Source organism: Anticarsia gemmatalis, chromosome 11 (genome assembly GCF_050436995.1).
Source record: "Anticarsia gemmatalis isolate Benzon Research Colony breed Stoneville strain chromosome 11, ilAntGemm2 primary, whole genome shotgun sequence".
Taxonomy (NCBI): Eukaryota; Metazoa; Arthropoda; class Insecta; order Lepidoptera; family Erebidae; genus Anticarsia; species Anticarsia gemmatalis.
This window is the reverse complement of record NC_134755.1, coordinates 3300071-3327663: the sequence shown is the minus strand read 5'-3', so window position 1 is coordinate 3327663 and position 27593 is coordinate 3300071. Positions and strand designations below refer to the sequence as shown.

Genomic DNA, 27593 nt, shown 5'->3' with positions numbered 1-27593 from the left:
AGCCTATAGCCTTCCTCGATAAATAGGCTATCTAACACTGAATTGTTTTTTTCAAATTGGACCAGTAGTTCCTGAGTTTAGCGCGTTCAAACAAACAAACAAACAAACAATCAAACAAACAGTATTAGTATAGATAAGTGCTTGCATTGTTGTTGTAATGTTTATCCCATGTTGTCACATTTGTTGACTTTCTCGTTTTTGACACGAATACCTAAATAAACTTTGTACAATTGTCCACGCTACTACAGGATTTTTATGAACTCCATGAATAGCATTGACTGAATGACAACAAGATACTATTCATATTCTTTGTAAATAAAATGTTTTCTTCTTTGTTTCAGGCTACGGTATAATCCCTCTAAAGATACCGTCATCACCCGCCTCGCACTGTACATTGCACACGACAGTGGGGTGTGTGGGTAACGATGAATGTACCGCGAAGAGTCATAGCGTCATCCGTCTGCTCGGACCAGTAAGAGACGTGATCGTGCGGCCGGCACGACATCATTACCGACCTGGAGAGACTAGTAAGTACTTGAAAATATTTTAGTTTTATATAATTCAAACCAAAATTCATAATGAGTGTCAGTTACCTAACGGTGGATTTTGCTAGTTATTTTTTGTTAATATTACAGTCCCCTTTGTGGTTAGAATTATTCATTTATCGGTAGATTGACTAAAGCAAAGTCCGCTTCCGCGTAAACCTCAATAGTTATTATTATTCCTTTCATAAGACATGTACGGTTACTTTAATAAAAATGCTTTGGAATTCAGGAAAGCACCGATATGAAATGAATTCACAAATATCCAGGTAAAGTTGCCATAACAAGCGTAAAAGTACACAACACTGAACATTAAAAAACTTTTTATTACGGGCCTTATTAGGAAAAAAATATACGCACATATTTAAGTCTCCATTAAATTCGTTATAACTCGTAAATTCCTTTCGTGAAATCCCAATTCAAAAATTTCGTTCCCTATACAGCTTCGTTCATAATACTTCAGATATTTTTCCTCCATAAAACAGCCAGTACAAATGAGTTTTGTTTTATTTTAAAGTTTACAGCCCATAAAATGGAACTCGGACGGTCGTACGGAATTTAATGGAATTAACGCTTAGCCTGTACCAATAAACGGTGAAAACTTGAAAATTTTATACTTAGAAATAAAATGACGGCTCGTTTCTAGCGAAGTATGACGTAACTGTAATTTAAGCTGTAGTTCAGTAGCACCATTCTGGACCACCTTTGAGTTTTGACAAACCGGCTAGCTATAAAAAAAATATTTGAGAATGTGATTAGCGCCTCTACTGGGCGCATTGGAACTATTTTTGCAGTACATTTTAAATATAAAACTCTCTATATTATTTTGATTGTGCTGCCTGTAGATAATTGTGCTACTGAACTTTGATGTTATGAATGCAGCTGTTTTAATTGGCAAGTTATAGCTAAAATAATGACGTCATAATTTAAAAACGATCATACTAAAGAATCATACTATAAAACGTATATCTGGGTTAGCTCTCACAAGTGTACATTGTCATCAGCAGCCGTCAATCCACTTCATGTTTGAGTGTAAACAAACAGAGCTACGAGATGACCGAGATAGCATGAATTGACTAACTACTAACAAGCTAGCTAATCAGACTCTCCTTAAACAGCAGTGGAATCTACGCTAACAATAGAACAATGGCAAAAATCAAATGCTGAGTTATTCATACTAAAACTGTAAATGTGAAAGTGTGATTTCTTTGGCCTTCTTTCTCCTCAAAACCGCTGTACAGATTAAAATAAGATTGCGTGATAATTATATCCTTGAGAATGCATTTAAGATACTAGCGGACTGGCCTGACTTCGTCCGGGCATAGTAATATTATATCCCGTTGATTCCATGGGTAATTTCATCCCATCGATCTTATATAAACGTATTAAAATAATCCAATTTGGTATAGCTGTTTAAAAGTTACGTAAGATCGATTTTTTTCTTTGCGTGCTAAGCTGCGAGCATAATCTAGTAGATAAAATGACAAGTCCCACATAGCAACTCACAATCCGACCTCAATCAGCATTCAAGTCTAATCTATTACAGTTGAATAGTTCACAGTTTGACTGTTGTCTTGTAAACTATCTAAACCTTCTAGTAGTCTAGTGGGAATACATGTTAGGCAAGCTCAGATCAGTTGTCAAAGTTTACAGGCATCTGGCGAGGAACTAAGTTTGAACGCCTTCACGTGATACAAGGAACAATGGATTTATGTATCTTTTAAGCAAAGAAGTTTCAACTTGCTCTTTGTAATAATTATTGGTTTATGTTACGAGTCTAGATTAGCCTGTTACCTGTTATATAAGTCGTATCAGTGTAGATTTCTATTTGTTATAATGTATGTAGTCGTTCTTACAAGACGATTACCTAGGCACTGAGTTTTTTGGTTTGTTAGCAATTAACTCGTTTTTATAATAAAATATGGCGACGTACGATGTTACATCCAAGTTAAATAATTAAGTTGCTTAATAACGTAACTATGCGTTATTTATCTTGATTCTTGATGACGGTAGCTTAAGATTGACACTTCAGTAGCTCGATTCAACAACCGGCTAGACATCAAGAAATTGTATTTGAAATAATGATCAGCGCCTCTAACGGACGTCGTGGGAACTATTTTGGTAGTACATTTTAAAAGTCAAACTTTAAATACTCGACAGCACCGACTATAGAGAGTCACGCTACAAAAGATATATTTTTAAAAAGATTGTAATAACCAGTCTTATAACACAACTCTCCACACAAATTTCCAGTAACTAGTACAAGTAAGTACACTCAATTTAACCTCGTAATACATTTGGTTGAGCGGTAAATCGCCGCGAATATTGACACTCGGTAAGAGCACCTGACGTTACCACTCACCTCACATCGCTGTACGCTTGTGAAACGGATTATTTACGTGAGCACGTGCAATTGACACGTTAATGTGGTACATCAGGTCAGTTACTGTGTGCTCTGTACGGTATGGAAACGAAAAAGATGTTTGTGAATGATAAAAATGACTATTCATATAAAGATTTATTTATTCGTGAGTATGGAATGTGTGAATGAACAAATTATTTTGATCATATAATATTTAACACTATCTTAAGGCCTACTATAACGTGGATAAAGTTGTATATTTTTCCAATTAAACAAGAGGTATTAATTTTAGCCCTCGTACAAACTAATCTCTAACAGGTTTCTGATAATAATGCTAAAAACTGTAACTTTTTTCTGGGAATACTGTCACTGTAATGACTACATGAGAATACTAGTGTGTTGGTTACCATAGTGTGCATAAATTTCATAGATTTTGTATAACAACTTACACCCGATAATTAAGTTTCAAAACAGTGCAAAGAAAAACAAGCCAAAACTTTCAACCGTTGCACAATTTTCTCACATGCAAACTAAAAACAATCCTCTCTATATAAAATATGCAAAAATATTTCGTGTATATAAATTCGTGTGCTTACCCAACATTTTGCGAACTCACAAAGTTGCCAGTATCGATATGTAAAATCGCAATGCAGCCAAGTAACTCTATTCAACATTTTAGTCGAATATTCATTCGTGCATACGAAAACATCGATGTTAGAATTTCGGTGCAAACTTCTCTGACCCGAAACTTTCGCTTTATTGTGCAGCTTCTACGCTAACATATTCGTGTAGTTCGAACTAGTCAGTGGCTGTTATGATTTTATATATTCAATTTCGATTCGCACGTTATTATTGCTTCGGTTGCTCCTTGCTCATTTAGTACGGTAGGATTTAAGATTGTCGAATCTCTTTATAAGCTACAATCTTGCTTGTGTGTTGTAATTTAACGTGACTCTATTCGAGTAGTAAAACAGAGCTGTACACAGTTATATTCGTGATGAATTCTTAAATCAAAGACATACTTGTAAAGAGTTACCCAGAGCATAACAATAAATTTATTTTCGTGTAAACTGTCCTTGAAACTATGTAACGAAGTACACCACACTTAATTCTATGTACCCAAACACCAAATATTTGTTACACAGGAATTCCAAAAGCAAAATCCAGAATGTTCGAAACTAGTATCGCAAAAACCCTTTCGCACAGTCAGATAACAGAATAAGCCCGGAGTCCGAAGTTACTTTGACACTAGTGACGTCACCAGTTGCTAACAGTACTGTGTTTTCTGAGGCACAAACAGCCGTTCATTCAGCCATACAAAACATCGATGCCGTATTCTACGTGTCAACATTGGAACTTAGAAGGAAGTTCGCTAGCTGCGGTGGAGTAACTTGAAATAATTAATTAGCAATGTCTCGATGGTAGTCAGTAAATATTGAACGACGAACGTTGTAAATTAAATAAGATGTAGTACATTGTGCAGTTTAATGGAACAGTTCTCTTGAATTCGATCTTTTTAGTTAATTGATATTTCTACGGCTTATGATTTATTAATTATCTACTACTGTAGCGCAAGTACAGTCGACACAGTATCGAGAGTTTGATATTTAAAATGCCAAATTAGAGTCGCTGATCAGATTTTCGTGCTAAATATTTCGGTAGTCGTTAGTAGCAGAGAATCGAGCTGCTAGCGTAAACGCTTTACAGCAAAATCCATACTAATGTTATAAATGCGAAAGTAACTCTGTCTGTCTGTCTGTCTGTTACTCAATCACGCCTAAACTACTGAACCGATTTGCATGAAATTTGTACGGAGATATTTTGATACCCGAGAAAGGACATAGGCTACTTTTTAACCCGGGAAAATTACGCATTCCCAAGGGAAAATGGCGGACGAGGTCGCGGGTAAAAGCTAGTGTTCTATAAACATGATTAGTTCAGTTAAGGTAGCATCACAGCATAAAAATGTGGTTATAAGCTATGGCAGCTTCAGTGACGTCAGGTGTCAGCCAAAAGAGGATTTTGGGAAATTCCGTCGGCACGTAAAAATAAAGTGCTAGAACGTTCTCGCCGCGGGCCGCCAGCTAATTCATTATACGTTTATTGCTAGACTACAAGTTTATTATTTAGCCTATAAAGTAAGTTCTACTTGGAAACAGGCCATTATATTCATTGCTCATTCAAATACAAGAAATTCTAAGTTTTCTTAACTTATAAAGGAAGAAAGATAAGTATAAACGATACAATTAAATCTTTTTCACAGTAAAACGGACTTATTCAATTATTTCTTTTGGTTCGCTCCACGGCACATTGTTATTAAGGCGCTCAAGTTTCGCTAAGAATTCTTAAACTCATTCTCAAGACAAGTATTTGCAAAAGAAAATGTTGGTACAAGGCGATAATAGCGTTGCTTTGCTGAAGTTATTAGAACGAACAAATAAATGACGTAGACGTGTATAAGTAATACAATACATTCTCATTATATTAAATTCAGACCAATATAACATAGTTCTTATAAACAGTAAACATATTATTTTCACGTACTTATTTCTGCAAAGAAACTTACTCTCACAGGGTACTAGACAAAGACTGTACAGATTCACAACTAAAGTCTTAATCTTTACGAGATGTGCACGAAGTCCCATGCCAAATTGTTATAGCTACCATCAAGGGGTCTAGGATTAGTGTAAGATTTGAATAGTACGGATTTCTATCTTAAATGTAAGTCAGTCTTCGTTAGTTAGAACTTAGTAAAACGTCTTTGTAACCTTTGTTACAATAACTCTATAAGTTTTGTATATGATATCGGAATTAGTAGCAGCACTTAGCCTGCATAGTAGACTCAAGGCCTAGCACTGAACAGCAATACTTGTAAAACAGGCGCATTGCTATTGTCATGAGTGACTTTACATTTTTATTTTTTGAGTTGATGTAATTTAATTTTTATTTTATTTCGTACCATAAGCTCGCTTTTACATAAAAATGATTAGCGAATTAGGCAGTTTAATTTCCCTTTTATACCATCTATAAACTAAGTACAAGAAGATAGCGTGCCAAACCTACATACAAAGTAACAGTATACTATCCTTAGAATAAACTTTATCACGCTAGTAAACCCTTATCTAGGTAATTACTGGCCTAAACGGTTTGAATTAATGAAGTGAAGACAGATTGTTCAGTGAGATATGCGTGAGGAGATAAAGTACTAAAAGCTCAAGGTAAACATTCGCCGAACGACTCTATTCTATGTTCTATGCCTCTAAAGTTATTGTACGGCGTAATGGGTAATACTTATTTGTTCTTTAATTTTTTTATGTGATAAAATTGTATGACAAACCTTACATGTATTTTATAACAACAAAAATACTTTGCATTCAAATTAAAACGCCATGTTTTAGACAGAAAAATATGTTAAATATTTTTTTTTTGTTAATGGCCACTGAATTCCAGCCAAGAAAAAATAATCATAATACTGTTGTCCATGGATACTTTATTTTAAATTTTTATTCAGTATGTATAATCAGTAATATTTTTATGTTTCCTAAATTACATTACGTGATTCTTTGTTATATTAGAAAACTTAAAGTAAACCCAAACACAAAAAAAACAGTATCAACACCAGTCGTTATCACTCTCATAACGAGAGAAAAGTACTCAACGCTATACTAAAGTATAAACGTTTGATACTTCATAACACAACGCAGATGTACACCAACGAGCAATTTACTTTATTAATGACTATTATCGTAAAACATTACGTGTATAAAACATTATGGCCGACGCGGACTGTATCGGGTATTTCCTTTATTTCATTCCATTTCATAATATCGCACCTGCTAACACTATTGTTACTGATCTGAGGAAATATAAAAATCAATCGCAAAAAAAACAATTTATATTCTTGCAATACATAATTAATATTGTACGTAAAAAATATTTCAGCAAAAATGATTCGTTTGTTTTATTCCCTAGAAACGCAGTTAGTACTTAATTAAATACAAAAAAATAACTATCGCATTTTTTTCCAAACTTTATTTTCGACTCAATACAGAATCATTACCTAAATATTTAATCTGCGGCAAAAAGTATTTAAGTAACGAATAACTGGTTTATTTGCTTTTTTAGTAATTCGATGAATACTGCTGGCCGTTTCAAAATTTAAAATAGTTTAAAATTTTAAAAATAAATAAAGCCCGCGTTCTTTTGTTTCATATTTTAGTTCTGTTATTCTGTTACATATTTGTTTTTTGTGAATATGTTTTAACTCATTAAACCTATTATTTTAAACATGTTATAATAATTATGATGCGTATAACGGCTTTCAGTTGATTTGGTGAGTTTTCTTATTATTAATCATTCTCTAAGTCCTCCGCGCGAACCGTATTTCGTAGCGTAGCCATTAATATTTGGCAAACTTTGTGTTACTTTTACGACCATGTTTAATGTTTCTGTGACCCTAAAACGCCTTAGATGTTTATGAAGCTGGCACAAATTAATGTTAGCCGATATTGTTTTTGTAATCAACGGTTTTTCTATAAGAACATTCATTAGAAGTTTTGCTGCACAATACTTAATGAGTTTCTTTCGTATTTTATTGCATTTCTTATATTTTAGAAAATATACTCTTTCGGTAGGTAAGTACATAGGGCGTAGGTAGGTATTTTAGAACGTCGGTTTGTTGGTTGCTTATGTGTTACTTCGTAATGCTTTAAATAGACCGGTTCGTATTAATTTTGTGAAAATCTATTGTGTGCTGTTAATTGCATACTCATAAAACTTAATGAAATATCTGGTTTAAATGGCACGGGAATAATATGACCATAGTTTTGAATATCATTGTTTGATGTACGTTATATTAATTTTATCCATTTTAAATTATTTTCGAACATGTAATTTTAAAACATTTCAATAATCGATAATCATTAAAATTCGTGATACTATTTAATAGGACGCAAACATTTTAACTACAAATTTTAGTGTCCATTGTTGGAACGAAGAACGACTTATTTTTTTATGTTTTCTTCCTATTCAATGTATAAGAAACTTGTTGATAATAAAAATGTTTAACTCAGTTAAAATCAGAAAGTGTTAAGAAATCTTGTACTCATAAATAAATCTTCCAGCCCGCAAACTAAGATAACTTATTTAAGATTTTCCAATACAGAGGTTGTAAAACTTTAAATCTTATTGCTTCATTTTTCCGATTGGACGAGCAAGTTGAAGTGGGTCATACATTGATGTGAATTGACGTCATCTTTGATCTCCACCTCTAGTCTGGTCTAGAATAGAACTGGCAATGTAATTAATTGATTCGGTTCCAGTTCGGAATCCAATATTGTAACGTTAATAGGAATAAATATTTCAAATATAGTTATTAAGTTAGATGCTATGTATTTCTGAAATACATAATTTTTTTAGCTTACGTCTAAAATCAAACACTCAAACATTTTTAGACACGATTTTTAAAAGGCTTGTTATTATTTTAAACCAGGTTCTTATCTGTATTTATTATGTTTGTCTAAACAAATACAACGTGTAAACGTCATATTATGAATTATTTTATTAAACTGGTATATTTTGTTACAGTTACTTTCTGGATCTTGGCTCTGGACCATGACTTGCGGCTGGTGCGAGGAGAATTGGCTTACGTGGCTCTAAGCGACCCCGCTGGTACTAAAGTAGCGATATGGGATCAACTTTCCATGGATGAAGGTAAGAAAATCATGTTATTTAAACTATATATTTTAGAAACATTTATCAACCGTGTCCAAGACTAAAACTACAATAGGCTTTACGTAAAATAAATAGTTTAATCTAGTAGAAAAACAAAAAATACTGACCTATATTTCAGTCCATTAAGTTAATTAGACCTTAACCTTAAATTAAACAGCTTAGATAATAATCTATTAAGAGCTGCCCAAAGATTCAAAACATTATTCACGTTTTTATTTAGCTCTACTACAAACAAAAAATCTTTCCAGCTAATTAAAATATCAAAGAAACCAAAACTAGGTCAGGATAGTTGGTTCAAAGAAACACGTTCACACAAATTCTCTAGAGTACAAGTTACGTAAATAATACCTTCTGAGGTGATCCGGTCCGCTAAAAGCGTTGTCTTGTAAAGTCACCGTCGGATTGAGAGGCTGCCGTTTGACAGATTCAATTTCCTTTTACAAAATGTATAAATGTGTAATGTGAAGTAAGTAGTACCTACCTTAGTTTAGTAGTATTTTGTGTAGTTTGCTGCGGTTCATTTTCCTTAGAATTGCAATGAAATATTGTGAACTACTCATTCGTAGTGAAAATACATAGTTCTAAAAGAAGAAACCTACTGAAATAAGTGTTTGATCGAAATTCTTAAAGGCATCTACGTCAAATAAAAAACAAAATTTTGGACTGTAAGTTAGGTTACTTTTTGATTATTTTATAGACTGGGAAAAGCTTTTTTATTGTTTGTGATGCCAAAATTTAGTTAAAAATCGATAACGCATGATAATATGTATATTCAATAATTATCAGTAATAACAACGCAGCAGTAAATTGCTCCAGTGAAACAGCAATTCCCTTCTGAAACATAATTTATACAGTATCTATTCAAAACGATATCATTATTAATGACCTAGTACCCATCCAATTCAGAACTAATTATTTAGTTGGAATTTCATAATTATAGCCGAGTTAAGTAGCGAGAAATGCGTTTTAATAAGAGATCAGTTTGCTTGAAGTATTCTTATCAAATCTGAAAGTTAATTAAAGTCGACGCTCATTTACTGTGGTGGTGAATAGCTCGGTTGAGTTTAAGTAAGTAGCCGTTCTGTGTAACAGTTTAGCGAAACTAATATTTGGTGGTTATATTATGCAGATTGTATGATAATAGTGACGTTTGCTTTAGAGTATTTTGTTCTCAAACCTTAATAATTAGTTCGCACACTGATTAGTTAAGCATTTCATAAATTAATCGAAAATAGAGTTCGTCAATCGAAAACGAAGTTTTATGAACGAACATAACAAAGAATAAACATAAGAATCAACAAACATTGTTTTGGTGTTCATTTGTAAAATAATAATGTTATTAACAAATGTATTTGAAGTGCAGAATCAACAGGAAATTTAGCTATCCGTTTGCATCTCAATAAATGAAACTATAACCGATACAAATTGCACACCAATCGTATTTGATATCCAGAATAACTTGATCTTCAAATGTGTACAATATTTCATATTTACAATGAATTGATGGGTAGTCCAATCAAGTGGCGTAGACCAACTTATATTGGTCGTTACACCTAACAATCTCGTTCTAATTGTGAAGTAACTTTTGTTATTGTTTCTGCCTTTCGACTGGATGAAAGTTATGAGAACTGTTGCGAGTGGAAACGAACTTTTCCCTTTTTTGTTTTTCGTGTCTGTAACAAAAAAGAAAGAAAAACTTTTGCGTTCCCAGTGATCCTAAGAAAACACTCTTGTGATAGAAAATTTCTTGCCGATGGTAAGATATTAAAAGAAATATTATTCTTTATAGAATATTTTATATCTGTATATAATACGTCGTTATTGAAGTTTCGGGAGTTCTTTGTACTAGATTAAAAAAATATTTATCTTAGCTATTTAGTTTTCGCTATAGGCTGCATATATGTATTTAGCAAACCATCGGACATGTCATATTTGATTTAGTATCAGTTTTACGTAGCTTATCGTGGTTACTATAGTTTAGGAAATCATGTAAAAAAAGCTAACATAAATAAAAATAAACATTTTTATCTAGAAGAGTCAATGTTCTATAAATTCAGATGAAACGATACCCAAATGTTATTTATAGTACGGTTCTTAGATAAAATCCGAAATTTGTCTTGACCCAACAAAACATGACTGGTCGCTGCGAGCGTGCAATGAAAGCCTTTCCATGTCATCTCCCATGCCAACCCCTTGTCAAATTTTGATAAATTACATCTACCGTAACGTGATTGACTTATAACTGACAGATATTATTGAGATGAGTGTTTTGAGAACAACTATTGCTTCTGGAAATTTTCCATACTAAAATAATGTAAATGACTTAGATGATCACTGCCACAATTATTCTTAAGAGTTAGGGTTTTAACACAATAGTTATAACAAAAAATACACCCTTATATTGGTTACCGAAAATGGCGGTGAACCAAAATGATGCAAAACGGCATAGAGATCGGAATGAAATCGATACTTCCATCTACAGTTGTCTAGTTAAAAACAAATGTATGAAAACGTAATCAGCGCTCCTATCGCGTGTCATAGGAACTAATTTTCAAGTACATTTTTAATGTCAAACTGTCGACGCTCGATAGTAGCAAGTGGTTTGAACGATTTCAATTATAATCATCGTAGTAACTATAGCAGGATTGTTTGATTATCTTAACTATGAAAGTGATAACTTATTGCTCTGTACCTACATTTATTAACGGTACATAAGATGTCGTTTATATAAATAGCTGATGATTTGATCAAATATTTATTATAATAATTGGTCTATCAATCTCTTATCTTAAACATCGAAATAATTCACCCTAATGGTTCAGCTAACGAGTCAATTAAGATCAATATTGTATTAGTCTGATTACCGAATTTAGTCCGTCTACTAACAGATGTAGATTAATATTCGTAGATATTAATTAGATATCTGAGCATTGTACACAATTCGACGTAGGAGACTGATAGTTTAGTTAGCAGTTAGAAGGCATTAGCCTGCATCTATGATTATTATACCAAGGTGTATTGTCTATCCACAAAATATCTAGTATAGCGAGTAGGTAAAGGTTTTATTGACAATTCTATAAACGCTGTAACTCAATTATAACAATTATTATTCCAAATAGGCGGTTTTACCTTATAGATGGAATATGCCCTGACCATATTTATTGTTTTTATCACCTACAAAATTAATTTTATAGGGGGTATTGATTTTTTTTTAAATCTTAGTCAAAATATAATCATTTCACAATTTATCTATGAAATATAAATGTCTTCAATCTTTCGTCACCCTCTTTAATGTTCGTGTAATATTTTTGCAACGATTTAAAATGTCGATGTTTTACCGTAGTCGATTTATCATAGGGGTACGGGACAACGATGAGACATGGAAATTCTTTTACCGAGAAAAGGGATCAAGCTTAGCTTTCCCTGTAACGCATTCAGTTTACCTGGCCCCTAATGCGATAACATAAAGACTGTGAAGACATAAAAAGCAGAGAGCGGAACAGCCTCATATTTTCTTGAAAATGCACACAATATTTACTTACATCCATTAAAACTAAATTTCTCAGAATATATTTTTATTCCTCAAAAACATTACAGAAATGCATTTCACGTTAAATTTTGAGTGAAGTGCAAATCCATGGAGAGTGCTATGCTTTCCGAGTAACACAAAACTTATTTAATGTTTTGTAACGTATGTTTGTATTAATTATCAATTCTACGTATTTTATCATGTGAGCGCCAAAACTACATGCAAATTTAAACGAGGAGCAATTTTATTTACGTTATTTTAGACTTAAACATACAACGCACTATAAACAACCCTCTCTTAGCTTTCACAGCCCTTGCTTTTACTTTGCAATCTAAAAAATTCCATAAGACATTACGGAAGAATTTCATGTGTGTAACAAATCACTTTTAAAGGACGCTCCCCAAAAATGGTTAAAAATTGCGAAAGTTTTACTTAGGGTCTGGTAGATAGTAATCAATTACGGATTCTATGCATGTTTAAGGACCCTTGAAGAAGGGGATCCGTTGCATTATCCTTCCTTAATAGAACGTGTATTGTAGTTCGGATGAAAGAATTTGGTTTATTTTCCTCACAAGGAAAATAGGGGAAATTGGAATAAGAAAGGATTCTGAAAAAATATTATACTTTTGCTTTATCTGCGAGTTTGGCTATCGATAAAATATAACCAAAATATCTTCGGGCTTCATATAAATTGTTACCACATGTAGAATACTTAATCTTAGACCAAAATCTTAAATAAGAAGGCACAGACTTTGTATAGAGAGAAAATTTATAAAAATACTTGATAAGTCGGCTTTCAAGGCATAGTTTCGTAAAAACATGTCCCACTTTTACGCAAAATGCGTAAGAAGGGGCGTCATTCCATATTACGTGAAGTGCCCAAGTACCCAAAAACCTAATATACAATGTCAAGAGAAGTTAAGGCATAACCTTGTCACGACATGAGCCGGGTCCCACTCGAAATATAGTTTGATTAATTACATTCCTCGACCCTCTTAAAAGTCACTTGTCATAACTGATGACAAAAACTTTTGTAGTGGACACACGTTCCACGGACGACATGTTTTGTTTAGTTCGCCGTTCTATTCAAAAAGGCGAGTCCTTAAAAACATTTTACAAGATGTATCTGCAAGCGCTAAAAATAATTTGTGAAAAGTCGTAACCAGCAAGTGATTATTAAAATGTTTAAAAGTAGGATTTTTTGTAATAAGGATCCCTTCTTGAATGAATAAGATTGTTGGTAAAAATGGGGCCGTCTAATTCTAGGTCGCGAACATTTTCTTTAAAAAATTCAAACCGTTACTGCGGCTTACTAAGAAATCGTAACATTTTAAATTAATTTCTTCCAAAAAAAGCGGCTCGAAAATAGCAATGCGGTCGGTACCAACCCTTTACTATTTATCTAACACGTACAAGCGGCGTAAGGTAAACTTTTTATTCCCGGGACACAAAAAGTAACTTCGTACTCTGCAGTGAGAACGAAATTTTGCCTCGTACTAATGTTTTTAATTACAACTTTCCCTACAAAGTTACGAACAATACGTAGCTTTTGCAATCAATTTACCTGAGATCTTTACGAACTTAGCCTACATATTATGTGTGAACCAATTACACGATTAAGTTCAAAGTTACTTTGAACATATTTTTTATTTATTTGCCTTTCCAACTAGGTAACTAAAGAGCTACAGTTTTGTACATTCATTAATTTACACTGCTGGTCATAAATAAAATAAGAGGCTATCACATCATATTACAATCATAAGGAAAAACAAAAAAGAACTATCCTTAAGCAAACTAACAAACCCATTTTGTTAAGAAATTACACTGCAAATAAATAAATGAGTTTTACCAAGCCAAGTCCAATCAATAAAACTTGAAAACTACAACCAAGACTTTTCTTCCCAGGAGTGCGTAAACTCAGCGCAATCCTCGCTACTGGCGCTCGCTCCGGGACATGGCGTATCGAAGCCCGTTGCGGAGGAGGTTCAGCTCGAGTGGACATCACTGTTGGTACAGGAGTCGGGAATACCGCTGCTGCTGCCCCAGCTGCTGAACAACATTATGTGGAACTACGATTTGCTGACAGCATGCGGCGAAGATACAAACCTGGACTGCCTTTTGTTGGAAGGGTGAGTGTCAATAATCTTACTTGTTTATTCTACCTATATTATTAGAAATTACTTATTTTTGTTGTGAAAACTAGCGGGAGACAAGGAGGTTAAAGGTTAAGAACCGATTTCAATCTGGTTCATCTAAAAATAGAGCTGATTAGAAATCCTTGTATCATAAAAAATAATCATAGAAGTTAGAATCAAACTCGACTATAATAAAATTATAAGAATAAAACTTCTGCTTTTAAATAATTCATATGAAAGAAAACCACAAAAAACATTTTTGGCAAACACGCAATAAAGCCCGTTAAACCTACACTGTACCTACTTAAGCCACTAATTGTATTAATCTATTACGCAATTCTATTTAAAAAACCTTAACTTACATCCATAGTTCTATACAATAAAAAAGTTAGTGTAATAATTTCATAGCAACGTTCTGTATAGACTAGAATCCAGCAAATAGCAGCTCGTTAGTTCATTCCGCTGGAACTTTTGATGGTAGCCTTTATCTAAGCTTTAGACAATACGACACGATCATATTAGCGTGGATCTTTTGAAATAAAAGTTTGCAAAATAATTCTAAATATAGTATGATACTACGGCTTATCTTAAAGAAAGTAGTTAATTTTTTAAGTCTTTTGATAATTTTGGAGACACATCATTAAAACAATTGTTTTAAATTTTAAAACTTCATGAGTTAACTAAAATAACTTGTTTAATCGAGTGAGTAAGCAAATACTATTTGTATTCTTATTAGGATTTAAGAAATGATTATTGGGCTTTTACCTCAAAATTAATGAAGGGTCATCTTCAAGCTTTAAATCAATATTCGCACCATTAATCAAATCCCGCTTCGAATATCCGAAATAAATGAAATGATTACATTATTAAATAACAAGGTTTAAATAAATCATATCCATATTCATCTTTCGTCGGTGTCGGCGGGAGAACAATATAATAAATTACAGAGTCAGCCTAACGAACAGCTTTTATATCGACGTGGGACGCTTTTCTTTCTGTTCCAGTACATTGTGGCTACGAAATAGGCGGACTATTGAACTTTGTTTTGCATTACACATAGTAAAATATAAACTACCTTAGTAAAACACAAAATTCTGCAACACTAAATTCAATTCCTATAAATTTCTCAAAGCACCCTTTTTGTAGCGTTAAGAACGCTGGATAGTGTTTAGTTGCTTTTTTCTATTGATTAACTCTATACTTATGTCCATGATGGATTGCAGTTATTTTTCGACTTTTTATGCAATTGCAAAGAGAGATTACACAGATAATTATCGCATAATTCTATTTGACTGTAACTTGTTTACTCCACTTGAATGCCTAATACTAAACCTATTAACGATATTATTTTCTACATTTTTCACTGCAAGCTCTTTAAAAAAAACACGCTTAAACTGGTACTCTTATAGCCCCAACCTTTAAAGCCTGTAGTCTGAATTAGTGATGTGCCGTCATCCTTCTAAAAATAGTTCCGTGATTGATTGAGGTTTTCTCCCCAGGTTTAATAATATACTAAGCTGAAAGAAGTTATAGTCGACAAGCCATTTCAATAAAGTTACTTTATTAGAAATCGCAGGGTGGAAAAGTTTATGAGCAGTTACTGAGGTCTATAAAGCGGAGGAGAACCTTATGCGGCTTTATGCGGAAGCAAAAAAAAGTTTATTTTAACTTTGTGTAATCCTACCTAGATTTGATTATGAACTGGCAAAATGAGAAGGGAGTGAAAAATAAACTAAACAAAGTTTAACTAACAATATTATTTGACTTTTAAATATGATTTGATAAGGTCTATAAATGTTTTCACGCATAGAGTTTTAACAGTGATTTGTTTCATTCTTTGTACGAAATTGGTTATGATAAAGCATTCAAAATTGGAGTAACTGAGAAATAATGCAATTATAATACAATTTTCCGATTCAAAATATCGACTAAGCAAATTAATCACAAACGAATTCACAATTACAGAGGTCCTTTACGTAACAAATATTAATCACGTTTAATTATCTCCGTATTTCATATCTGTACCCCTGTCGGCACAGGTTTTGGAGTTAAGCCAGGTTGGCTTGGTAAACTTAACGGCTTAATTAAAGACTTAAGTTGACGTCACAATATTGTTCTCATTGCGCCGCGAGGTGTACGTTGAATTGGTGTTAAAATATTCATTTGGACTATGTTTGGGATAAAGGCTTTGCTAAACGTTCGTGTGGTTTTGGATACGGATAGACCACGGCTTCGTTTGATGCAGGTTTCGTGAGCGACTGGCTTATTTTGTGTTAAAAGCAAAACGGAAGAGCGTCCTATTTAATGCAGATGTTTTAATGGTTTGACGTCCCTGTTTGGCGGTGTACCTCTTTAGAAGTTTCACAGTCTATTCTATCTAATGTTTAGTATTTTTGGAAGCTATATTGTTAAATATTTTTGACAGTTACGGTCCCACTTATAAATGTATTAGTAGTAGTATAAGTGTTAGTTCTAATTTCACGTATAGTCTTTGTCACCTTCAATCAATTTTGAAACGGTGTGCAAGTACAAAAGACAAGACTCCGTATAGCTAATCAGAGCTAAGACATTTATTGTGATACAGCTTAATATATACCTGTTACTCTGATATCTCTTTCACAATTTCTATAATTATTCATTCTTTCTACCAGGTCGAAGCAATGAGCACTGAAAAACGCGTTCGTGTTCGCGTCAAGCTGTATGACGACAAAACTGACATCTACAGTCAGGACATCGACATGTCTACTGGAGAGGGCGGCTTCATCGTCCCAACTGTCATGGCTGATGCTCCTTACGTCAATTTACAAGTAAGTTACTAGTAAAAACTCCTATTAAATTTGATGTAAATTGACCTTTGAGTGCAGTGCAATGAAGAAGTGTTTTTTTAAATAACAATATAATTAGGTACTACTGTAGCGCAATTTTCTACAGTCTGTAACCGCAAAGATAGTTCCTATGGCGCCCGCTAGAAGCGCTGATCAAACTTTTTATACATTTGTTTATAGCTAGTCAGTTTTCGGCTGTCGATATTAGTAGAAAATCGTACTCCTAAAGTCACTATGAAGAATTTAGGTACTCGTACATTGTATACTGTGATGAGAGACAAACAGTTATAGGATGAAATTAGATACAATAATATCATGTTCTGAAGTTACAACATAAAATATTATTAATATTTCGACTCTATTATTAGGTTGAAGATATCAGGATAATAAAAACTTAGGTAAGTCGGTTTGATCCGCTTGTCGGATTAACTACAAAGAAAACTTGTTCCTTCCCGTTATTATGATTGTATAATACTTATTCGTAGGCGTTCTGACCTTTAGCAGTAGTAAACATGATAACAATGAATGAAGTTCACAAAGAAAGTAGGAATCTTATTGTTTGTTCAGCTTTTGTCGAATAAAGTAAGCTTAAACAATGCATACCTGAAAATCGTTGTCTTAAAACATGATGTATTTTGTCACAGCAATATAATTAGAACATTAATTGCAACAACACAACGCCTACAAGTTGATTTTACTCGTTTACACAATAGCATGTATTCGGTATAATATAGCTTTATGTAAGTAATGTTGTCTAGCTTATTATTTTTACTATATATGGCTGTATAACATTCAATAATAATCAATGCTTATATCTTCACCACAGTTTGGCTTTAACAAACTAAACTATTATCAAGTTTTATACTAGTTTATCATGATATAAGTGCAAAATACTGAATATGTATGTCATTATTATCTATTAAATAACCACTTCAAACCACATTTACTCGATATAAACCAAAACCAGCACGATTCTAACCGATATTTATTATTCGTACCTATCAATTACGTATCCTAATTCATTTTAATCTACTCATTAGTGCAGCCTAATTCCCATTAATTTAAACATTTTCAACATAGATCGAATCCTCGTCGTAAATATTGAATTGCTTTTAAATATTCCATTTGAGCCTAAATCGGGAGAATTTAAATCGACACACGACAAATAAAATAAAACCGGTGTTTATTACTGTTGAACACTGGTTTTCTCGTATGCAGCGTAGTGAAAAAATACTACGGGAATGCTGCAGATTTTAGAGCTATAAATAGTGATATCTTTTTTAATTTAATTATAAAAATCTTTACATTATTGCTATAAAGATTACTCGTTTAATTCATTTTCATGATAGTGATTTGGTATTTAAAACTTAAGATGGTTTATTTTGCTTATCTACTTACTTGTTTGTTGTATTATTTTTAGTTGGAATATTTGAACTGATTTGATTGTTAAGAGACATTAAGAGTGTTATACTCCTTGACTGTATTATGGCAATATTAATTGTCCACAAAGTGTTCACTGTACGTGCCACAACGTCCGCACAGATCAGACCACGTCTAAATTGGCCGTTCGCGCCTCAAACTCTAATTTAGTTTAATCGCCTCATTAATTGGGCCTGTAGAAACTTGTGGAACTTCGATACCCCAGGGATCGAGACGCGAGGAATACAAATGGCTAGATTTTGTACGCGGACTGTTTTCGCGCTAATCCTTGAAATCGCGAGACTGATAGCGGTCGGTTGCATTAGCATTGCAGATACTTTGATACCCTAGAAAGAAGTGATATACCTACCTCCCGTTGAAAATATTTTCTATCCTTAAAACGATACAAAAATATTCGCAATTACAGTCATATTATGCTCAAATAATTATACTTACTAAAAAACAAAGGTAAAATAAACTAAGGTAAACTAAATTGAGTTTCCTTTTTTACGATTCTAAAAATGTTTTCGTCGCATAATATTCTCAAATATTCACTAACAAACTATACCAAAAACAATAGCTCTTCGCTCGACATCGCCCCATATTCAGGTTAAAAATCTGTCGAAAAGTATCAAGTGAAAAACCTCAAAATCTATTTCAGTTTCGTCACACAAGAAACCCAATTACTAGCGGGTCTGGAAGTGGTTATGACGCCGTCCTCATGCAAATATATCAGCTCTAGAGGATTGGCAATCCAGCTAAAGTGCTTTTAGGCCCCAGATAACTATCTTATGAATTATTATGTGAGCAAACTTGATGTGATCGTTGGACACACGGCTACGTTGCTCGACGAATATTGGGAATTGAATATAAATCAGTTTCAGAAACCACCGCTGCAACCGTAATGAATTTATCCCACTAGAAAGCTTAGTAAATAAAAATATCTTAAATCCAAGTAGTTATATAGTGGCGCAGTGGTTTAGATCGCCACGCCGCTACCATTGCATCGGGTCGTGGGTTCTATTCCCACACGGGACAATTATTTAAATGCAATCCACCAATAATTGTTTCGGGTCTGGTTGTACTTTGTGTCCGTTGTTTGTATGTTTGTAAAACTCACCTCGACACAAGAGCAATTCTTAGTACGGGAGTCGGCTTTTTATAAAAAAATATATATATTTAGCTATAACTCACCCATGCAGATAATTTGTTGTAACTGTAAACTTCATTGTTCAGTAGCGCAATTCTATACAGCCGGTAGTATCAAATGTGTCCGCTAGAGGCGCGGATCCGACATTCATAAAAAAATTCTCGATTGCTAGCCGTTTCTCGATAGTCAATAACTGTAAAGAATCGGGCTACTGCTGGAAGTCTTTTTATCAGAAACATTAACACAACACAACAATCGGCTCTAAATTAACTCCACGTTTTCAATATCCAAAAACATTTATTTTCATAACCGAACAGAAAGCATCATTACACTGCATTACTGTATTGGAAAATGAATTTCAGTTTTTATGTAAACGCATTGTACCGCGACTGATACATGTTAATCGCAACCCTTGAATATTCATACAAAGCGGGCACATTCATTTGAATTAACGAGCGTTTTTGATACTACGTTGTCTTGTGTGACAACACGGTGTGCGGTTAATATTTCACTTTATTTGACATTTTAACGATAACGTATAACCAATACATTATTTATCAGGTTTGTGCTTAAATAAATAATGTTTTGTTTTGGTTACCAAAGACTTTTGTTTACATAAAACCAGAAGCGAGACTCGACTATAACGATATAAAAGTATTTGACTAGGAAGGTGTACTAGGATTTTGATAAAGTTATTATTACCCCATGTTCTTATCTAAAAAGATTATTATTACCTTTTTAAAATATAATACTTTGTAAAAGCATTATTTTTTACTGAAAAGATGTTTTGGAGAGGTCTCATCAAAGTTGAGAAACTTATAATGCTGTAAAGTCTATTCTTAAAATGTTGATTTTATATGAAATAAAAACCCTTTGACATAACGCAACCGTATACTAAACGCAGTGCAACCTCCTCTCTGAATAAGAATGATTACTCTAATTTGCTGGTTCCCTGTCTTGGTCGTATGTCATACGGCTTAACAACTAATGGCCCCATACTCATCTCAAATTAGTTGGGTTAATGCTGGCCGAGCATGTGGCAGGTTTGACTCAGAATCCAATTATAACAGTTTGCTAACAATGTGTTATGCGGAATGACCAGCAACTAACAGAAAATGTAGAGAATATGAACTATGTTTCGAGTATTTAAACTTTGTCACAATAATCTAGATTTTTTCATTTCTTAAGTGTACTACTTTAGTTTTGTAACAATAATAAAACACCTCTAAACGAGAAGATAATTAAATCTAAAACCAACGAACTACAGTAAAAAAACATTCTTTATTCTGAACAGAAATGTTAAGTCTGCCAGAAGTTATGAAGATTACTCAAAAGTAACTACGCCATTAAATCTTATGTTTCCGTTATTCCCAAATTATTTTAAATAAAATGTAAGACACCTTGTACAACGACATCTAGTGTTAATAACAGAAATTCACGGCTTATTCGAACACCGTGACGCGTTGAGAATAAAATTACTTATTCAACGTCATTACCCCTATTTCGTCCCACTGCTTCTTTTATATTATCTTCACAATGATTCTCATTATTCATATCTCAATTCTTTTTGTAGCTATTTCTTGAGGGATCCCCTTTGTTCCGTTTTATCGGCAGACATTTTTTCAGTGAGATTTTCCGGCCTAAGCTTAATTCGTCCAGATAAATTATGCCGAGATAGAGACAAATAATCCAGCACTCCATTAAATCTGGAAAAAGCGAACGCTTTCAAGAAATTAGCCAACTAATCTCGGAACTGGCTTAAAAGGGCTTATATCTTGGAAAAATGTGCGTGACCTTTTTTTAATTTCACTTTTGTAATGTACGTTCCTTGTAATCTGACGCTCACTTGGCATCTGATGATCCCCAAAAAGAAATATTTGTTATTTCATTTAAGAAACGTATTATCAAAGGGATTTCAATTTACGGTATTTATTTTGTTCGTAGAATATAATTTTCGTAGAATTGAATATAATTTTCGAACAATTTACTGCGAGCTTCATATTTTATTTGATTAGGATAATGATGTCAGATTATCTCAGCGGAATTGGGAATTTGGAATGATAGATGCAAATATGAATGATTTTTTTTTTGCCGAGGAGCATGTTTATGCATGCAAATCAATAATTATGAAATATAACTCAATTGCGATATAATAAGCATATGACCAGATTTCGCAATAACAATTATATAAGTACACGGCTTTTTATGGCTGGACGGATTTTGAAGTTAATTTTTACTTTTCAAGTTTCTCTGTATACGATTAAAGACAATAAGAAGTTTCACTTGTTATAAGTTAAAAGAACGCCCTTATTATTTATTAAAAAAATAAAGTATGTCCCAGCCCCTACATATGCTCGCATAGTTGGATAATTGTAACAGCTTATTTGACCAACATTTTGCCAACGCCGTGTACACATAAAACAAATTAGCATTTTAAACGCTTCTCACCACAAACATTGTCAGTGCATTACTGTAACACTGGCCAGTTACCTACACCAGGAAACTGAAGTTTAAAGTGATATTAGCTAATTTTAGTTAGATGTTATTATAGTGCTACTATTGATCTTAGAGGAGAAGATAAAGTCTTATAGGAATAGAAATCACTCTAAACCATTTAAACTGTTTGTTTACTCAAAAATCGAACAGGCATAACAAGCAAAAATTACAATGTTTTTTTTTTATTGTAAATGTTTTATTTTTCTTTCTTGTTAGTTAGTTATAGTTGGTAAGTATAAGCTGTAACTTTAAAAAATGTTACAGCATTCCAAGTATTTTGAAGTTATACTTACAGTAGTTTCCCAGTAACTTGTCCAACAGTTTAATTGTATTATCCTGAAAAGCTATAACCCCAATGAGTGTTAGCTGGCAAAATTGAGTTCAGAACCGATTCATTTGGCGGATTTGCAGTCTGCGGCTTACCTCAAGATCATTAATTGAAGTTGAAGACTCAGAGCTGGCGAGTGAACCTGTTTGCGGTTTCAAATCATAGGATTGTTTAAATTGAAACTTCAGTTCTCTTTCATTGATGCGATTGCATATTAAAGGTTAATAGTAAATTTGATGGATATCAAATAACTAATGCTTGCTTACAATTAAATAGAATATAAAAAAATAGATAAAAATAATAGGTACATTACCTATTTCTCATAATTTATTCATGCATACATAATATCACGCCCTGTTCCTCCCACAAGGGTAGGCTGATCCTTACAAACTGCCCTTACCTCACTTACATCCGTACGTCTTATCATACAAGTCCACTGGTTACGAGTACTACTTATTTTTTATTAATTCAAAAATGCATATCATTTAACTTTAAAATCATGCATGTTTGTATGCTCTTTAAAAACCGTACAGTTAGCGGCTAAATTAGAAAATAGTAGTTAAAGAATTGAAAACTTATGTAACAGAATATAGTTCGACTCAAAACTAGATTACTGTTTTACTCTAGCCGTCGCAGATTAAATGTAATTACAGACTATCTTACTTCGGTAATTAGAGCAAATGGAATCTCAAGCGAAGTGAACTGCATTTGGCGATAATAAAGTTTTAGCATACTTCGTGTTCCCGTGATATCTTTGTAACGGCGACGCGGAATGTTGTAGGTGAAATTTTAATAACTTAATTAACTTTGACGTGGAATATTTAAGAATTTTGTCACACGGAATTGCTTGGCACAAGTGTTTTGGAATCAATTCTGCTTTTTAGATACAAATTACATACATTTTTATACCTTATAATTTTATGTCGAATGTACCTCTAAATATTTTGCAGTTAATTTCATTTTTTCCGCCATAAAACTCACAAAAATGTAAAAGCGTTTATAAAATTAGCTCTGAAAATTTCAGAATAAAGATAATCAGATTAACGAAACATCGCATTAATATTCCAAGTCTAAGCTGTACCTAACCGACTAAATCGAGAGCTAGCGGTGTAATCCTGGCTGTTGGCAAACTCAGCGAAACCCACCTATAGGAAGATTAATTGAATTAGCTTCACTCAAAACTAGCAGTGGTACTCGGATGCACTGATGCAGTGCAGATGTCTGTAATGAACTCTCAACTCTAGTTTATATAAATAAATGCTTTGAAGCTCAAATTAATTTACGTACTAATAAACAGAGTATTGAATATTTGAGGTTGCAAATAATTTTCAGTATATTGGAGCATTACAAAGGGCTTTGCAATTATCGACGATGGCCAGGAATATAATAATTTGTGTCTATTTTACATAGGTGAAATAATACATTTTCATAACAATGACCATTTCATATTATAAATTATAATGTAATTATTACAATGACTGTATAACTTATATAATTCAATACTACGAACTACAAACATATTAAAGCACAAACAATTTCAATATTCCCTTAAAAAATCGGAGTATAATTTCTCGGTCACAATTATAAGTACTCTTCAACCCTATTCACAGTTCACAACGTTTGGGACAGCTTCAAAACTTTGACCCCTATACTTTTAGCCTTAAGAACTAATATTGAAAGTAGCATAAAAGTCAGTCAAGAAGGCCGTGGCAGCGAATCCAATCAATGAGGAGATTAATGAAATTAGTCTGGCACCGAAGCTGACTCTGCTAAAGTTGCTTGCGGTAATCTTGCCAACTAACTAATGCTGGTCGTACAAAGGAATTAGGGATGTCTGTCTTACAAAACACGAGTAGGGAAATTAGACGCAGTCCGTTTTCATGGACTTTTGTGCCAATTTATTCGTTCTTGTATTTCTTGTCTGAATATAGTTGTTGCTTTAAAATAAAACGTACTTTATCAGAATTTTCGAATCATCTAAGAATTTAATACAACATTGTGAATATATGCATGGTAGCCATTCGTCATATTGTTTAGGTTAAATGTGCTCAAAATGGAAACATATAATTTTAGATTTGGTTTCTCAAAATATATTACATAATCTAGCATTATTTATAACTTACCTGTACAAATAATGAAAATCTAACAACGTTAATCGCTACGTAAATTGTAATTCAACGAATTCTGCACGTGATCACATAAATAAGGCCATTTGTATTCCACTTAGAGACATCCAACACAAGTTTACTAGTTTAAATTAGAAAATGAACGCATGACTACTGTTTAAAGTTGAAATGGGCTCTAAGATTGTTGGCCAACAATTTCCAAACACATTAGTGGCAATCGATGTTACCACTTAGTAAAACTACTGAGGAACTTATGTACCGTTTACATAAGTTTGGGTACGAAACCCCCGAAGTTTCACCGAGCTGTTTCTAATGACTTCAATCGCTGATGGCGCTTAAATTCGAGTTCCATTATATTTTTATCTACTTAGGAATTCTAGGACAAAGTACGCTGTAAGTTAGGAGGAGCAAAGTTGTTTTATGTATGATTCTGATGCTTGTAGATGCGACCTCCTGGTTTGCAAGTTAACTCAATATATTGAGTCAAAATATTGCTAATGTTTACATTTTCAAGGATTACTATAGGAGCTTTGCGTATTTACATCCCAGATATAGAGTAACATACACGGTTGTCTAACATAATATTGTTATTAAACACCAATCGATACAATTGTAATACATTTCAACCTCGGATATCACGAAACCCTAGAGAAGTATTCTATCAAAGTAACTTTACCCTTATATTATAATACGCCGACGCTAACTTACTATATTGACTCCAACTTATTCAGGGAATTCGACATCGCTACGCAGATGACATAATAATATAATCCGACAAAAGAAAGCCTTGAATACCAGGAAGGAACTCAGAATAGCTACGTAACGCCAAATTCAATATAGTAACAAAAGAAGATGAATATTGAGTGGAATATAAAAAAGAAACTTTGACAGGGCATCACTATCAATCACGCTATACCGCGAAAGGAGCCACTTAGTACAGTACTTTTTTGTCTCTGCCTTATTCCTGTGATCAATCTTGGAATATAGATTGATCGTTTTTCACTTTGAAAAAAGCTTTGCTTTTTCCATGTAACCATATTTTTATCTGGAATTTTTGGCCTGATAAGTTTTTCTAACGTACGTTCTGATACTAAAATATTGGAAGGTTATGAATGGATTAATATAAAAAATATTGACGTCGACCGTGAAAAAGGTTTTAAAAATATATATCTGGTAGATTTTCTCTCGCAAAAATTGTTACTCGAAAGATTCAGAAAATCTAATGCCTTTTTTAGAAACCTTTATTAAAGAAAAATATATAAATGCTTAAGAGGACTCTCCTTTTATTACATTAGCACGATTTAACTCAATAGCTGGGAACTTCCTGACTGTCGACACAAAATCGAATTTGAATGCGACTTAACTCGGTATAGAAAGTTCAATTGATAGCAGCTTCTGTTTTTATACGGCTCGGTTCTTTGCCAACTACGAACCAGTACCGGCGTATGTATCTACGTTGAGTTGAAAACTTTTATACGAGATAATAAAATGAATTTATTGTCGTTTTATGAGTTAAATCTGCGTTTTATACTGTCAACGCTGATGGTCGTTACTAGGAGATACGGGATTTCGAAGTTAAATACCGTGTTTATGGACTTTGAAATTATAATCTAGGAAGTTATTAATACAAGGCAAAAGTTTGTTTTTTATGGATTGTTTTCATCATGACTGTTATAAGAGACTGTTATAAAAAATAGTAGACCAAGCGTATACGGCTACATCATACAGAGCGATAACCGTTTTTTTTAATTATCAATACAATCTAGAATCTGTTCAGCCTTAAATTGTACCTTAATTCTTTCAATGACCGTAATTTACAAAAATATATTTAAAATTAATTTTTTTTACAATAATGAGCGTTTGAACGTATAAATGCTCATTACTCCCCGAACCACTAAAATCTCAATCAGTACGGCTTGTTTCGCAACAAAAACCGCGTAATTCTGCGCTAATGAATATTTCATGCGATAATTAATTGCTTTCACGTGTCTGAGTGAGTCAGGTGCCGTCTTCGCACAATAAGGAAGGAAACTTCATTCGTAACTTGACGTCGCGATGTTTAATGTGTGACTCGCCTCACCTTGCGGTCTGAGTTATAGCTTTGTTAAAAGAAGATCTATATGGGCGAATCACGAGGTATTTAACTGAACTTTCTGCCCAGTGGTATAGATATAATATAAATTATAAAACTCTGAGATTAATTCTTAACTACATTTTATAAACACCTGAATAACATTTGCTTTGTGCTTGTTACAATAACACTGATCAACTAACTAGCTAACAAACAATATATTATGATATATTTTTAACTTACGTATAATGAAATAGATAAAATAGGCACAATACGCCAAAGGGTCTATGTAAATGTAAAGAATAGTTTAAAAGCAATTCTGACTAATCTAAACCATGATGATGAATCAAAAATTTTATTTATAAATTAAGTTAGGTTAGGTTATGCCATATTTAATTAGAAAAATCTTAGTAAATATTTTAGCTCAAAGAAGCAATCTCCATAAACAGAAACTTATACACAATTCATAGAGTATGTAAACAAAATCAAAACAAACTTATACGAACCAAACTAAAAAGCCTATCGAAGACCTTTACTCAAAGATTTACTCGCTATCGAATAGTTCTATCGCAAAATAAACATCATCAACTTATATATTTACGTCACGACCGTAGTAAACAAGTACATAAATAGTCTTAATCTATACTAATATTATAAAGCTGAAGAGTTTGTTTCTTTGATTGTTTGTTTGCTTGTTTGAACGCGTTAATCTCAGGAACTGCGGCTCCGATTTGAAAAATTCTTTCAGTGTTAGACAGTCCATTTATCGAGGAAGGTAATAGGCTATATCATCACGCTACTACTAATAGGAGCAGAGTACCAGTCAAAAATGTTACAAAAACGGGGAAAATTTTGACCCATTCTCTCTTATGTGACG

The 27593-nt window shown here is 33.1% G+C and overlaps 1 protein-coding gene across 1 annotated transcript in view; it reads left to right on the top strand.

Annotated features, from left to right (window-relative positions):
• Positions 1 to 27593, top strand: part of LOC142976588 (C3 and PZP-like alpha-2-macroglobulin domain-containing protein 8) — a 210880-nt gene that overhangs the window by 131717 nt on the left and 51570 nt on the right. The window contains exons 4-7 of the mRNA XM_076120021.1: positions 342 to 527; positions 8491 to 8616; positions 14072 to 14295; positions 16953 to 17108. Coding sequence (XP_075976136.1) covers positions 342 to 527; positions 8491 to 8616; positions 14072 to 14295; positions 16953 to 17108 — 692 coding nt within the window. The remainder of the gene's footprint in view (positions 1 to 341; positions 528 to 8490; positions 8617 to 14071; positions 14296 to 16952; positions 17109 to 27593) is intronic.